General features: G+C 30.4%; 2 protein-coding genes across 3 annotated transcripts in view; one reads left to right on the top strand and one right to left on the bottom strand.

Annotated features, from left to right (window-relative positions):
- Nucleotides 1–9,505, top strand: part of LOC111027001 (pseudouridine-metabolizing bifunctional protein C1861.05) — a 144,858-nt gene extending 135,353 nt beyond the window's left edge. The window contains exon 15 of the mRNA XM_022305201.1: nt 9,260–9,505. Within this exon, the coding sequence (XP_022160893.1) occupies nt 9,260–9,392 (133 nt within the window). The 3' untranslated portion in view covers nt 9,393–9,505. The remainder of the gene's footprint in view (nt 1–9,259) is intronic.
- A 69-nt stretch (nt 9,506–9,574) lies between these two features.
- On the bottom strand, nt 9,575–14,930 carry LOC111027000 (pantothenate kinase 4). 2 transcript variants are annotated; one of them, XM_022305199.1, is made up of 13 exons: nt 14,764–14,930; nt 14,457–14,578; nt 12,944–13,047; nt 12,669–12,871; nt 12,167–12,600; nt 12,002–12,108; nt 11,762–11,924; nt 11,499–11,691; nt 11,189–11,341; nt 11,040–11,127; nt 10,777–10,981; nt 10,365–10,689; nt 9,575–9,822 (listed from the first exon to the last, which is right to left on the bottom strand). In XM_022305199.1, the coding sequence occupies exons 2-13, from the start codon at nt 14,551–14,553 to the stop codon at nt 9,609–9,611; spliced, it is 2,286 nt and encodes a 761-aa protein (XP_022160891.1). In that variant the 5' UTR covers nt 14,554–14,578; nt 14,764–14,930; the 3' UTR covers nt 9,575–9,608. The 2 variants fall into 2 exon arrangements, with proteins under 2 accessions (XP_022160891.1, XP_022160892.1); XM_022305200.1 differs by lacking the exon at nt 14,764–14,930 and adding an exon at nt 14,644–14,733.
- Nucleotides 14,931–17,006: the final 2,076 nt, after the last annotated feature.

The following is a 17,006-nucleotide window of genomic DNA, read 5'->3' on the forward strand; positions in this document are numbered from 1 at the left end:
CTTCAAATGTTTTTTGTTACCTTCCTCCTTTGTATGTAAGCCCGCTCAGTAAAGGCGTAAAAAAAACATCTGTCAATTCGCTGTTAATAGGTACCAACCAAACGACCATGCATCGAAGCTTTCACATTTATTTTTATATTATTTTTTTAATATAAACTCTAAATTGCTTATTGTTTTTAATAACGCGCGTGTTCAATTTAAAAATAGACTTAGGAGATCTAGGATTTAATGCTGACGACATTTATTCATTCGTATTAAAAATAACTATTTCTTACATAGTTTTAGAAGTCGACTTTTTCAAAAATAATTTTTATCTCATTCCTCTCTGGGTACCTATCTATGTATAGTATATATAGTATACAGTGGCGTGACCAGAGGATATTGGGTGTTTAACCTTTCCCCCCAATAAATGAATTATGTATATTATTTAAATACGAAAATTGTAAAAAAAACTTAATTTAATTTGCACTCAAACCCTCCCCCATGTTATAATCCTGGCTGCTCCGGTTGTACTCCACTGATAGTACACATACATAACTCGTACTCAGAAAGCTATACAGTGATATAAACTTTCCATTATGGCGGGACAGGATAGAATTTTAAAGCTCGTTTTCTATTTTAATTTGCAGCATTCTGTCTATAATAATTACACTTATCGTCGAAATTGTATCTACGATAATATTCATCGATATATTATATTGCTATATAATAATAATAATATGTGATTGTTTACACCACGCGTATTATACTAAATCTTCGGCTATTACTTGTTGTGGCGAATAATCTGCCCTTTACAATTACTCTGTCAGTCAACACACTTGGGAATACAGTCGAATGGGGTGGCCGTGTGCCGGATGTTTGGCGCCATAGATTTTGGCAAGTGAGGCGATGCCTCACTAAACTTCGAATTAAATGTTTCGTTTACAGTTTAGTACATCTCGGCTGTTAGATTTATGGCGATGTCTGTGCATATTTTGTTGCTTTTCGTTCATTTGCGACGATAATCCCGAATTATACAGGTTTTAGTTTGCCACGGTGTTGCCTTTTTTATGAATCTATGTATAATAATAAAGATTTTGGAAAAGTCATCTGTTCTCCAGTGCAGAGTTCAGTGGCCACACCGACTGAAACACCACATTGCAGCGTACAATCATTTCTGTTTTGTTTTGTTCATATTTTTTTTATTTTTTGCAAAAACGCAGAGCTTCCTTAATCCTCTGGCAATTGTTTAAAAAGTAACACAACTCCAAACCGGGAAATTAATTATTTTTGGACCATTACGCATGACATATAGCTTGTGCCCGTTGTATACTGAATATAATTTATTATAGTTTATACAATTAAAATATGTGTACAAAATATCATATTACGTTAATAAACGACTTTTGGCGCAAATTAAAACTAAAATTATTATAAAAAAATATAACATGTGGACATGTTATGTTTAATTATTGTCTGTTATAAATTAAATTGTAGTTATAACTTTGATTTGTTTTTCATGATATTCTTTCGTTCATATAATAAAACTTAATTATGTAGTGCAATTATAATATATTCTATTGAAATGTATAAATTACCAACTTATCTATTAGGTAATTAGGTTTTTAGTTCCATAGATACAATACATGGCATATTAAATACTTTGTTTAGCTAAAATATTTATTGGACTTTTGTTCATAAATTATTATTGTGTTATTGAATAACTTGTTTTTTATTTACTAACAGCATCATTACTGTAATAACTATAGGTACATAATTTGTATAAAACAAATGGTAAAATATCTGTACTCGATAAGAATTTAATACCTACAAATCATGTTTCTATAATAGTATATTTATGATAAATAATCAATAAGCTCTGTTTACGCTATAATATTCATATGCGAATAGTGTTATAACGTTATAATTAATAAAAATTATTCTAAAAAAATTACGTAGGTACTCAAAAAGCAATAAACAATTATTTAAGACGTACTAGTATTTAGTAAATATTTTCAAAATGGGTAATTAATTAGGTATTATTTACTGTTTAACAATCAGATGGCAAGGACTGATATATTAAGACTTTAAGTTTTAATATTAGTATGCTTATATAGTACCTACCTAAGTGGCTAAGTACCTTGTGAGTAAAAAAAACATTTGTATTTTCTACCAATATTATGATAATAATATAATATTTAATCAAAGGCAACCCCATGCATAAACAAAAATATATTATTTTTTCGTGAGCTGAAAATAAATACACGTGTGAGCTACACTTAAGCTACCTACAGGGACCGGAAAAAAATAAGCTATAAACATCCTCCAATAGTCTCAACTCTCGAGGAATATATTGGTGGAGTTTTTATTGAAAACGTTCCAGTAGGTAATTGTTGAGTCTATTAACTTTAGATAAACCAACGCTGGTAAAAAATATTGTGACTAAAATATATCAAAATATTAAATCCAATAATGATAACAATTATATTACATGTAACCAGTGGCAACCATTTATATTGAAAAAAAAATATCAATTTCTACAACCTATTGCAAAATAATAATATTATGTAACCACTGGCAACTATTAAAAAACAAAAAAAAATTCTATTGAAAAAAAGCATTCTATTTTTTACCAAATTTTCCAATTTATCCAATTTTTCTGTCCTTGAAAACCTCATTCGAAATAAAACATAATCTGGCCGACCGTTCTCGATTGATGCGATCAGCTTTTCATTTTTTTTTTATAGAAATAAAAATATTCAATTTTAATTTTGACATTTTAGAAAAATGTCTTATTTATCAAATAATAATCGTTCCCAACAATTATCAGTTATTATTAAATATTATAGGTATAGACAGATATTGTAAGAGTACGGAAGTCTGATGTAAATTGATTTTCATACGAGTTATTCAAATCAAAAGAATCATTGATTTCTCCGATACAATTTTTTTCTGGTCAACACCCAAAATGTACCGATGATAAAGTATAGACACAAATATACAACTAATATGGTATTAATCATTTTAAAGTAAATTTTGATTTTCTATGGTACAATCGGTTACCGCTCAGAGTCTATACAAAATCTAAAAATTAATTAAAACAGTTTCTAACGTCACCAGTAATCTCAAGCTCTGTTAATTAGTATACCTCTTTCATAGAACCTAATAATTATATTGGTATATAGGTAGGTTAGGTGCCTATAATATAACAAAAATATTGGGCTGTAATCAATACGCGATTCGGTACCAAACGAGTCGATTTCGAAACGATTTATTTTTACTTCGTTCGGCCATAGAACAATTTTTTCACCGTCAGGAATCGTTTTCAGGATAATCAGCGAGCCACATATTTTATGCCCGCGCACAATGGTCTGAAATATTATAATCTTAAGCCGGGTTCCCTACATCAGTACATCCGTACCGTGTCCTGTAGAGTGGAACAGTACATTATTATTATTATTATTATTATTTGTAGCTGACATCGCGTTATCAACATTTTGTTAACGCTAGTTGTATAATAATATATTGTAGGTACGGAACACAACACGACACTGTGTAACGCAAACCTTGCATTAAATTTGAAAACAAACTTTTGATAAAAACTTATATGGTTTACGATACATTGAACATAATAATATATATAATAATTAACAATATTATAATGCACGATAGTAATATTATACAAAATATATTATATTATATCATAAACGGAAATAAAAGCTTCTGTCGACAAATATTTTCTAGACAATTTTTTTTAATAAGGGGGCAAAATAAAATCATAATAGTGATAATTTTGGAAAAAATAACTAAGCATTGTGATTTAAAAATAACAAGGTTTAGCTTTGAAGGGTAGGCGTGATAAAAAAAAAAAAAAATCCAAGGCAGCGGAGGTCTTATTGACATTTAAAAGAGCTCTTGAAAAAAATAAATCAATGTCATAATTTGTTTTACATTTTGGTACAACGAACAATCGGAATTACGAGTACTTCTTATAGGGATTCTAAATCCAATTAATTTTAAAACTTCTGGGCAGTTGATGTAATCATTTAAAATACCGTAAACAAACGTAATATCCATTAAATCACGCCTGATCGAAAGAGGCCCAATAAGTACCTCAATAGATTCCCGAACCAAAAGGAGAGAATCTCTAGAAATAGTACAGTTGGTGACAAACGAGATTATTCTTAGACATATTTTAATAAATTGTGAAAATTCTATAATGAGTAATATGCGAGTATGTATATGCTGTACGATAAACCGATATTATGTGTTCGTCACGAGTCAGTTCATTTTCAGTGTTCACATGTTGTCGGTGGACTGAAGATGCTGCCGGTAACCTCTCCAATGTTGGTCGATCGTTGATGATCCGTCAAAATACTAGAAATACTAGAATAATAAATTGTCAGCTTATCTGCACATTAATGAGTACAATTCCGAGGATAATCAAAAAGGCATTAAACAATGTAAATTTATGGTCTTAGAGCTGCAGTCTTTTCACGTTTTTCAAATTTTCAATCAACTAGGTATCCCGCAAAAGTACTATAATATCAGCTTCAAATCGACTTAATTGTGTTAGTATAATATACCTACTTATACATTATAATAAAAACATATATAGGTAGGTACCTACCCTAGATCAAAATATGCGCACAAACATTTCTGAGCCCTTTTGTTTGTTGTGCTTATTTAGGATGAGTAGCGTACTATATAATATTGCTGAGAATAGAACTAATCGAAATTTAAATTCAACAAAATTGTTGTTACAACAATAACAATAATAATGTAGAATAGACCAAATGGCTTGGCCCTATTGGATTTTTATCACCGGATAAACAAATGATGGCAGAAGAATTCGTTGATGAAGTAAAAAAAAAAAAAATGGCGGAAAAGTAAGTCCCTAGGCTCCTCTGGCTTCTGTAGTTGTACAATACCTAACTACTAAATGCCTTCTAGTCCTCCTATACTGTATAATATGTTGTTAAATAATGTCTAAAATATATTTTTGCTCCAAATCGAACTGAGTTTAATAAATAATAATTAACAAACTATATAACTCACTAAATACAGTATACATGTATTATAGTCAATGGTAATTTAGAGGTTAGGTAACCTTTATGCATTGATATATACAAATCGTGTTTAGCTTCTCAGTTTTGACGGTTTCTATACTATAGGTAATCGCAGTGGCATAGCCGGGAATTTTTTATTTGTCGGGGGGAATTATAGATTCTATAGGGATTTTTAAGACAATTTTTTTTTAATATATAATAATATAGGCTAAAATGAACGCCCTTGCATAACTGCAGTGTGTTTGATTATAGTTACGAAGTTATTACAATTTTTAGAGCAGCTATTGATTGTTGGGGCTAACACCGACGGGCAATGACAATAACTAAATCGATATAACACACACCTAACGAACCACCTTTTTATTATTATTGTTATTAATAATATTACAGACGTTTTCTCATTTCCTGGGACGGTTTAAAATAAAATAAAATCGGGTACTTATCTAAGTGGGTTACTACGCTCTGCTATACATTAGGTATCTAGAGAGTTACTGTATAATGGATGTGTTAAATATGATATCAATGATAAAAATTCGGTGGCTTCGTTTTGGGAGGTGGCAAAGTGGGAATTTTCCCCGTCCGATTTTAAAAACATCCCGGTATTTCCAATTAACCTTTATCATATTTTACTAGTGCAAAACCATGCCTATTTTTATAATGTTTTGCAAAATACTGTACCTACATATATATTGTGCAATAAGAAATTACCGTCAAAATTGGTATATAGTTAATAGTTGACATATATTTATTCTATATTTTTTGAAATTATCCATGTGGGCAGCTGCGGGTTCAAGACGTCTTCTGACCCCTCTATTGAAAACTGAAACGACACCACTGTATAATATCATTGTACAGGTACGAATGTACGATCAACGTTTCTGAGCGAAGACTGTCTCTCCTCTCGGAATCTAAAATTGTGTTTCACGACCACGAAGTGACATTTCCGTACGGGCAATTCGACCGTGAACCGAAAATATAAATCGGCACGACGCAAACACAATCAATGGCCGGTGAATGTGGACGAATGTCGCGTTATATTATTGCGTCGACGACGTGCCGTTGTGGGCAAATCTAATTTTGGTAAAATATTCCTCGAATTATTGGCCTGCAGACATCGTTATATTAGTCGATAGTCGGTCGGGTGGGGGGGGGGGCGTAGTACCTATAGGTACCTCCTGCACCTACCCATACTGGCTTACTGCGTACCTTAGCGATTGGCAATTACCATCGTAGAAACCATTACAAAAGCTATTTGTCGGCACTCACGGGACAAACTAGAAATGGAGGTACCTCCACCTACCGGTACAATGCACACGGCACGATATCAATATTATAGGTACGCGGCGACTGCATTTCTATATATTATATTTTATTGTTTGTTCTGTGCGACAATATCAATAGGTAGATCTTTGTTCTCTTCTTTATTCTCAAACAGCCGAGAACCGCCTGCCCGCACGGCTGCAGGCCATCCAATAGGGTTTTCATTGAAAACTTTTCAACAATTCCCACATGGTCACACGGTATAGCTACCTACGTATAGATTCGTTCATAATACGTATAATACACGATCGTGCTGGCGGGTTGATGGGGTTAGTTGGATTATCACCGCCCTCGTCCATTTTCATCGGCCGGCCATCGCCTCAGAGTTCGGGGTGTTGGAGTTTTTTTTTTGCAATCATTTACAATAAATTATCGTTTGTCAAACGGATAGAAATCATTTGATGTGTGAAAAGAAAAATCACATTGTGTGCCAGTCTGAGAAATAAATGAGTAATAATACCCCCTTGCAGGTAACTCGATATAAACTCGGATCATAGATTCATTAATTATAATTATATGTCTAATAGTTGATAATATATTATTATTTGTATGGCTTAGATTACCCACGTGGGTAATAGGATTGTAAGTAGGTACCTACCTACCTGTCTACAACCTGAGCGCAACAAAGGCGGATTGGGAAAATAACATAATTTGTATATCGTCAAGCGGTCATTGTTAATTTCTCGGTGAACTCATTTTATAATATTAATAACTGATTTGTCTTTAAATTAAATTATTTTCTTAAAACGTTATTCATCTAAATATTTAGTAGGTTCTCAGCTGATTTGAGCTGATATGAAATATTTGGTAAGCAACTAATAGAATATAATATGTCATAATGTAGGTACCTACGCCCTATTGGGTACGCAGTGTTTTAAAACTTGTAAGGTATGCGTATTCATTTAAAAGCATTCAAATACTTTTTTGAGTACCTATTAAATATTATCTGGGATGATTCAAAAATCTTATTTATGAATGATTAAATACACTTGGCAATAATCAGAAAAAATTAAAAACAGCTTATTGCTTACGGCTCAGTCCATCGGGAAAAATCCGAACTCCCAGTTGGCCTAATCGCCAAATGCGCCTGTATGCAAAGGTAGGCATCATCTAAATTAGGTACTTAGGTGACTAGAAAATTAAAGTATTTTTGTATCCATTGTAATAACTTGGATTTTATCAGTTACCTAATTCAAAAAATAATTGATTAAAGTTAAAGTCAAGTTTATAGGCGTACCTAGGTAATATACGAGTAGGCATTACATATTGTCTATAATTATTTTTTGTTTAACCATGATTTATACAGTTAGGTATTTAAAATTAAAATAATTTCAACTTGTTGACCCTAAATGTGCTTCTAACTTGTAATATTGCCTAATCCACTACAGTACCTAATAACGTCGTTAGTATAGAAGGGAGTGAGAAGTAGGATTTTTATTAAAATAATTAGTTATTGTTTAAAAATAATTCATAGTTGTTTGTTGCACAACAATCAGTACCTGTAGGCCATCATAATATTATTATGTGTGATTGTGTGAACCAAATTTATATAAAACAAAAAAATTAACTCATTTTAATTGTTAATGCCTATAATAGATAATTTTAGATACCTAGTTTAATGTTTTCATCATTATTAACTTTAAAATGTTTGAGTTGAATATATTGTTTGTTAACTCTGAACTTTAAACTTAACCTAAGTAACTCATTATTTTCATTAACTTACCTCTACCTTTGTTGACATGTATAAAAAAATTGAATTTCTAACGAGTACCTACCAAGTATCTTCTACTACCTACGTGAGTACCTACCTACCAACTGTAGACTGTAGCAGTTAATTAGTTGTGTCATAAGTGGGTTTTTAACATTTATATGAGTGGAGTTGTACTAATTACCAATGTATAAAGTGCAAATTATTAAAATACATAAACTATATGTTTGTCAGTAGAGGGTAAAAGGTAATTTATTATGTTAAGTAAGGATTTGTGGATTTGTGCGAACCAAACATTTGTTTATTTTACGAATTACATTTTTAATATGTTTTCAGTGTAAACCATCAATTTATTTTATTCATTAGGAACCAATGTTGGTCATTAAAATATTAACTCTATGAAGTCAAACAATTGATTAAAAACACATTATTCTTAGACTCTTTAGTTGACATTATTTTGATACCGCAAATCTATCTCATTTGCATAAATATAGCAATAATAGTAGGTAGATAAAATATGTAATCTTATAGTAGGAAGGATGACTCGTAAGGGTGAAGTGCCAGATTAACACACAAAAAATAAAAAATAGATGTATGTAATCTACTGAATACTTGTAGGTAATTTTAATATTAAGCTTTTTGCATCAGTTGTTCACCAGTACAGTGTATTCAACAAGTTTAAGAACATTCATACATTTATTTTTTAATAATTTAAGGACTTATAGACTTATGTTATTATCAACAAGATATTTTGGGCTCTTTTATATCAAGCAAATATTATATTTATGGATTTTCATTTAATATTCTAAATTTATAGTTAGAAAGATGGGTCAAGATGCTAATAGTATCTTATTTAAATATTTTTAACAGTTTTATAGTGTTATGATAGGTTAGGTTGCATTGAAATAAAATGAATTCAATTGAAATTGACATGTTTAAGATTTTATTAAAACAAAATTTATTTATTAAGTAGGTACAATTATTTGATTTTTAAGATAATATAATATTCATATGACAATGTTACAATAATACATGGCAACTTAATGTATAACAATAAAAGTACCAACGACAACAATAACAGTGGTAAAATACAAACAAGTTACTTATTTATTGATTTGAAAAACAAATGCATAGAATAATATGACACATATAATTAAATTATTAAATTTTTTTTGTATTTCAGTCTGTGCGCAGGATACATATCAGGAGTCTTACAAGGAAAATCACAAGATGAATGTGTGTCCATGGGCCTGAGAGCGGCTACATCAGCACTTTTATCTCATAGGCCAGTTCCCATAGAGCTGAATGTCAACTAACTGTATGAAATAAATAATATTTACTTTCACTATACAAAACAACTGTATGATGTAATTTTAAGAATACCATTTGTGAAAATTATAAATAACAATAATAATTCATGTTAACCAAATACCACAATATGTGTAATTTATACTGTGAGATTATCACAGTAATATTAGAACTTATTGTTTAATAAAAATGAAATAAAATTTGTTTTTATTAAATTATAAAAATTATTTTACAACATTAACACTTTCATATTTGCACACAACTGAAAACATGTCGCCGCCTAAACGTTTAGCTAGCCAGCGGTTTTTTATTATGGCCAATTTGAAACAATCACACACAAATTCTGCATCTATGTTGGTGTGTACAGCTCGACCCATTCCTTCCAATATAATCAAATCCACAGTAGTCAATTCATTTGCCAATTCTCGTTCCAATCGACTAGAAAATTAGAGAACAATCACTTGATATTTGAATAAATAGATTATAATTAGGTTACCAATACAATTACTTGACTGCCTAAATAATATTATAATACTACTGTATACTACCAATAAAATCTTAAAAGGATGTCAGTGCACCATTTGTTTTATCTCTATGAACATAACAAATGTATGGTTAGCAGAATCAATTTTGAATTGTAACATTTATTATAAAGGTGAATTCACCAATTATTAAACTTTAAGCTAAGAACATTACCTATGTCCCTATGTTGGCTTTAAAAACACAATTTATAAGTATTTTTAAAATAGTAATACACAATTAATGTTATTAACTTAAAGTTTGATGGCAGATGAATTCTCTCTAATATAAAAATTAATAACAAAGAGTTAGTTATACTAAACGTAAATCTGACGGATTGAGCGAGAGAGAGAAAACTAATAGTGAGCTTACATCCTTTAAGACTTTTTATTAATGTAATATAATTCCATAACACATTGTTTAAATGGTTATTGGTTCAGTATTAATAATGTATTTCTTACCTAAGATCTAAACATGGCCCACCTTGAGCTGTCTCCATTGATTTCAACCTGCCTTCATCTAATCCTTTAGAAATAATAGGACAAATAGTCGCAATTTGACGTAAGAGTACAACAAGTTCTGAATGAGTGACATCATTAAGTGCTGGAGCTGAATTGGCACACAGTATTACTCTTGAGCCTTGACGTAGCATTTCTCTGGCCAAAGGTAGTATTCCCAAAACTATATCAATACCACTGTTATCGATGAAAATTGCAATTTTTCTGTACGGCTCATTACATATTTTTTTAACCCAATCATCCAGACTGTCAATTAACCAAGGTCTAGCTATAAATAGTACAAAGAACCAAAATTATTTCAAATAAACCTAACCTAATTTTCTTTAACTATTTTTTATTGGTTATAAATTCTTACCAGGTATTCGGTTCCTTGCTTGTTTAAAATCAAATTCACCAGTTGTCATTAGAGCTACAGTTTCCTTCGCACCCCAATCAAAAGTATTCCCTGCTAAGACCCCCATGATTATTTCTTTTTGTCTTTCCTCTAGATCTAAGGAATCTAATTCTTCTAAACGTTCTTGAAGACACGTAAGCGCATATTCATTTTCTGTTCGTTTTTGCTGAAATATGTATTATTTGTAAAATTGTTAGTCATGTTAAAAAAAAATAAAATCTTACAGTTAAATATGGATCAGGAAAATCAAATTCTTTAAGACATTGATTGATTGTATCAAGAAGACCCCTCACAGTCAAATTACCATAAGCACTAAATGGTATAAACAAATAAAGATTTAAAAATAGAATTTAAAAAAAGGAAAAAAACATACAAAGGTTTTATTTTAAGCAATTGCACCCGAGAAATAAATTTCTCCTTGAACATGGCGGCCCGTTTTTCAGCTGTATCACTAGTTGGTTGACTGGCAATAGCATAATTCACATAATTTTCTATACTTTCTTCAAAGCAATTTAACCAATAGTCTCTGAAAATAATTAAAATAACCCTATATAATTTACAAATTACAACTCTTACATAACATCTTTGACCTAAGTTGATATTATAGAATTTTCACTAACTAAGATTTACACTAAATTATAAAGTGCGGTAAAATATAAGATCATTTCTAAAATAACACTAACCTAGCTTCTTTATCTGAATTTAAGTCAACTGTATCTGGAATGTAACTAGATGGATCTTTAAGCAATGGGCAAAATGTTAATGGGGATTCCCAACGATCAAGTTCGAGTTGGTCAACTCGTTTGCCAAACGACAATTGAGTGCGGTTACTTCCACTACCAGCATAATTTTCTAACCACGAAAACTTGTCACCATCTGCATGTATTTTCCAAATATTTAATTATGTATACAATAAGTACAACTATATTACAATAGAGAGCATTACCGCATTCTTCAGTGCCTTTTAAAAATGCTCCAATAGCTCCTAAATATCCTTCATGTCTTAAAAACAAACTTTGCACAGTTCCTCTAGACCAATATTTTATAGAAAATGATATAGTATGCATGCTGAGTGAACGATTTCTTAAAAAGTAACCGCCAAAATATACCTAAAAACATTTGATAAATATCATGGATATATTTTTTTATGTTTATAATGGTATATAATAAATGTAAATGCTAATACCTTTTTCAAATTATGCATCATTGCATACAAACAAGCAATTTGACCAATGTCATTGCTAATTGCAAACAGTAAACTTCTAGCCAGATCTGCTTCGTTGTAATCACTTTCTGAAAACACGAGAAATTAATATCAAAAAAGAAAGCATGTTTCACCTCTTTGTTGTACCTGCATTTTGACGAGGACATATTTTTCCAAAAGAAGAAGCAATTAAATCTGAGTGCATGCCAAGGGTCTCATAATCTCCACCATATATATCCTTCACAAGCATATCAGCCTTTCTATGATCTCCTTTTTCGGCAAGATCAAGTAATTCATCAAATGATTTGGCTTTAGTCAAAAGTGTACCAAGGCCCCAGAAAGTGCCACCTCCTGTAGCTGTACCACCGATACGCTCGTAACAATTGTCCGACTCCACTTTTAAAATACTCACACCGGATCCAATGTTAACCAACATATAAGGAAATACATGTGGGTCAGCTGTTTGAAACTCATACTCTGGGCTACCATTTCGGTTGTAAACAAATGCTTCATCACTTATATTTTTTAATAAAAAATTACATCCGGTGATTAGACATGTAAGCTCATCTTCTTTGTCTACTCTAAAATTTTCATAAGGATAATGTTAGTACAAATAAAAACATATTTAACTAATAATAACTAAACACACTTTAATCCCAATTTGTCTTGAATAAGTTTGCTATACTTGTATGCCCCACCTCCAGTAGCTTTAATGCTTTTTCCTTTTCGTTCATCACTGTTAACTAAATTGTCACCAATGAAATCCAAACAGTTTTCAATATATTTTGTTTCAAACTTGACAAAATGTAACCTTGCTTGTTCAGAATATGTGTAAACAAACTTATCATGTTTCTAGAAGATATTAGTGTGAATAGTCAGTTTAATTAACATTTAATCAAAGTAATTATTTACAATATATCATACGTCATCCTTGTTTTGGTCATCATTTTTGTCTATGTTATCGGTTGCATAATAAACTCGTCTAAATGATACTGTCGAATAATATGCTATTTTTGTAAGTGAACCACCTAAAACAATAAACTTTTAATATTACAGTTATTGGTATGTGGAAATAAAATAAGTCATACTATCAAGAAGGTAAGAATATAAAATTGCAAATATTGTAATAATATTTTAGTGACAAAGCTTTAACTGGGTAACAGTAAAAATTTAATATGGAGGGGTTTCAATCACTTAAAAAATAATTTTGGATAGAAATTAATAGTTTAAAACTGTCCATAAATATAAAATCTAAAGTATGAACTATACAAATCTATCAATATGGACTGCAGAAGTTGATAAATGTTGCATTGTCCATACTTATAATCACTCATTTTATCTACAGTTGGTGCCACTCTTACACTATTCTAAATATTAAAGCCTGTACAACATTTATAAAAACCAAAAAATTGATAAAAACAATGTTTCCACAGGAGCCACATTCTAAAGTTAACTCTCTCAGAGTTCCAACAAGATTTGTACTTATTCATTATTTTTCAATACTAATATTAAAAAATTGTGTTGAATAATTCATTAAAAGGTATTTTTAACAATAATTTAAAATATTGTAATAACTATCGTAAGATAAATCCACTTAAATCCATGCAATAAACTGTCATACAGACAACAAATTGTCATGATAATAACACAACTAAATACAATTAAAAATATTATAATAAGTATTTACCCTCTTCCCATAAATAGATCATGTAAAAAATATTAATTAAAAGTATTGAATAATGAATTAAGAGCACTGACTAATAGTTAATTGATACTGCATAGCATAGTAGTGGGCAAATAAAACTTTATCTAACATATATTATAATCGGTTGAGTACATGTTGAAATATTTAATTTATCATTTTGTAATGCATAATTAAAAAAGAAAAAATTGTAGCTATAATATTTGAGATTAAACATTAATAATTAGTTATTTATAACAAAGCAATACTCTATCAATATTTTATAACATAATTTAAAAAATGAACTTGGCACTTGACATTTTAGCATGTTTGATATACCCATATACGTGCTTTAGAAATTTAGTTATACCTACAAACCAAGTTGTATATTTATGGCTGGTTATATTTTATTCAGACTTACACAAGGCTAGACTTTTAGAAAATTTCTTTGATATTTCTGAAACTATCATGCACAATTATTTTAACTGACCTAAAATAAGAATAACTTCAATAACTAATACAATTGGGCAAGTAAGTCATATTTACAACATGACTATTACATTATACCAATAATGTAAAAACTGAATACCTTGGTACTAGGTAAGTTTAAAATCTTGTTTGAGAACTAAATAACAATTGAGTTATATCAAAAAATATTCAGTTTACAGAAAAATAAATGTACATATTAGGTATATTGGGTAAATTTGGCGTAAATAGAAATTCAAATTTCTTTTTATTTTTGAATGTATAACGTACCAATGTCTATTGCAAATTGTTTTGCATTTTTTAAGTTCCTGAAAACTTCCAAAGTATCGGGAAGCTTGATACTGTTTGGATTTCCTTTTTCTTCCATTGCGGTAGATACTTCCAATTATTATCTGTGGACATTAAAATTAAGTAAAATAGTTAAATTTACAAACAATTTTAAAATATTAATTTTCACCAATTGCACACTACAGTTCGATACTGATTTTTTTCTTGAATATTAAACCGAATAATTGAATGATAATATTGTGAATTGCAGTACTTTAAAAATTAATAGGACTACAGTAGTTGTACATACCAATTTGAAATGATGAGATTGTTTTTTTTTTCAACGAAACAGTGAGCTACTGCAGAGTACGGACCACAACTAATAACTAATGTATTACACAATATTGTTTTAATATTACCAATTACCATCGTCGAGTATAATAATTACACAAGTGCGGGGTAAGGATGTCGTGAGTACGATTATAGATAGTACTATCTTAATTTGTAGTGAGTTGAGAGCGTGATAATAAAAATAAATGTAAACAGGTTGCTCGATGCAGCAGCTGATGTTTTGCTTTTACATTGGCCAACAGTCGTGGTCAGGCCGCGTTACTTTGTTGTTGGTTCGACACAGATCGCGCCACCAGGATATAGTTCGTCAAAATCATGGCATGGTCAAAACCAGAAGAACAATATTATTTGACGTGAATTGGATAAGTACCTATTGTGTTTTTTTCGTCCTCAAAACGATGGTGTAGAGCATGATATAACTAATCTAATATAAACTAATATAGTTACATCATAGTGTAGAGTTGACGATGTGAGGTACCTAATTATCTGCTTCACTGTCGTTAAGTATATTTTTTTTTCATTCTAACGGTTACACTTAATTCCGATACGAACAAGTAGTTTATAAATAATCAAAACGACATTATTAATGCTACGTTCTATTTTATTTATAAGTCCACAAGTAAAATATTTAAATACAACATTTGCATTTTGTGTGGTGTTTGTCCAGGGAAATGACGGAATAATTAAGCAACGATGAAAATATGAAAATAAATAAATATATAACTATAATTCCATCACAGTGGAACAATATGAAAACATAATCGGTAAGTGTACATGTGTAGGTAATGTTAAATGTGAAATAAAATTAATAATGTGATATAGGTAGGTACCTAGTTTAATACTCAGGGTTTAAGCTATTTATAATATTTATGGCTTTTGGTAGCTTATACTTTATACATATTTTGTTATCAGTTCTCACTAGCGAGGCATGGGCCGAAAGTCTGAAATAGGGGGTAAATGTAAACGAGGACCGCGATTACGTTTTTTGTTGTAATAACTCGGCCCGAAAATTGCAGGTAAATAATGAAAAGACTAAAGAGCCGTTTGCAAACTCGGCCCGATAATTTTCACCAAAAAAATATAATGGGGAAGACATAATATAATTTGAAAATATTAAATAACATTATAACGTAGGCACTTAGCTAATACCGATATAGCTGTTTAATATCGCAGAATTTAATAATATGTAATATACACAATTATATAATTTAATTTTGGTACAACGAATTCGCTTACTTTTTTATGTACGATATGAAAATGAAAATATAACTAAATAATTTTTGGAAAATAATGAAAGTCGCCTTATCGTGGTGTCCTCTGGGTAATGGTAAATGAATTTAAAAATATTTTAAGATATTTATTAATTAGATATGAGAAGATCTATTTTTATTCTGGACGAGTTTACATATCAATCATTTTTAACTGAAAAGAAACCGGGGATTGTTTAGTGTTTTTCCCCATTTTTTTTCTTGGGCTGAATTCTATTTACAATCGCACAGAAATAGGACACGTATAAATGTCTATGTTGCGTGTATGTTGGACAAAGACAGAAAATCACCGATTCCAGCATCCCTTATAGTAACAGCAGTTTCTCCCAACCACGAATAAAAATAACAGGATATGCGTCGAGGGTTTCTACCAGATTTACCACTAAAAAAATGTAGCATGGAAAAAGTTTAAATTACATCTATTACCCAACAACTTAGTTCCTAACAAAACAAATCATGGCCCTTTATGTATGAGCATTTTAACCCAAGTTACGTAGTGGTAGTACAATTAATCAGAACTCTAATCCAGGTTGGCCAGCGTCTGGTGATTTTTAAGGAGGGTTATTACTTATTATTATAGGTAGATGAGGTTTCGCGGCAGTAATGCGAAAGCAGTTCCCGCGGCGCCGTCGGTTCAAACACGAAAAAAAGGTAGATGAGGTTAGGTAAATATTGTTAGTTCGGTTATGAACATATAATATTGTAATGTTTTTTTTTTATAACGTTTTTAATTTTTATGAATTATTTATTTGTGTAATTGTATAATATTCTAGTACTATTATATAATTTAGGTTCATTGTTGACATAATTGTTTCATATTCATTATATCTTTAAATTTGCTTATTAACCACGGTTTTAAAGTTTAAATCGAGTACTATCCATTTGGATAGTGTGAGGACGAGGTCACAGAGATGCGCAAACTAGGACATGATAT

The sequence above is a fragment of the Myzus persicae genome, unplaced genomic scaffold (assembly GCF_001856785.1).
Source record: "Myzus persicae strain clone G006 unplaced genomic scaffold, MPER_G0061.0, whole genome shotgun sequence".
NCBI classification, from domain to species: domain Eukaryota; kingdom Metazoa; phylum Arthropoda; class Insecta; order Hemiptera; family Aphididae; genus Myzus; species Myzus persicae.

What these genes read in the sequence shown, in the direction of transcription:
- LOC111027000 (XM_022305199.1), bottom strand. Translation starts at nt 14,553, where the DNA reads ATGGAAGAAAAAGGAAATCCAAACAGTATCAAGCTTCCCGATACTTTG. An exon ending in ATGACCAAAACAAGGATGAC is followed by an intron (nt 12,872 to 12,943) that starts GTATGATATATT and finishes AATATCTTCTAG; the next exon opens with AAACATGATAAGTTTGTTTA. An exon ending in AATTCAGATAAAGAAGCTAG is followed by an intron (nt 11,342 to 11,498) that starts GTTAGTGTTATT and finishes AATTATTTTCAG; the next exon opens with AGACTATTGGTTAAATTGCT.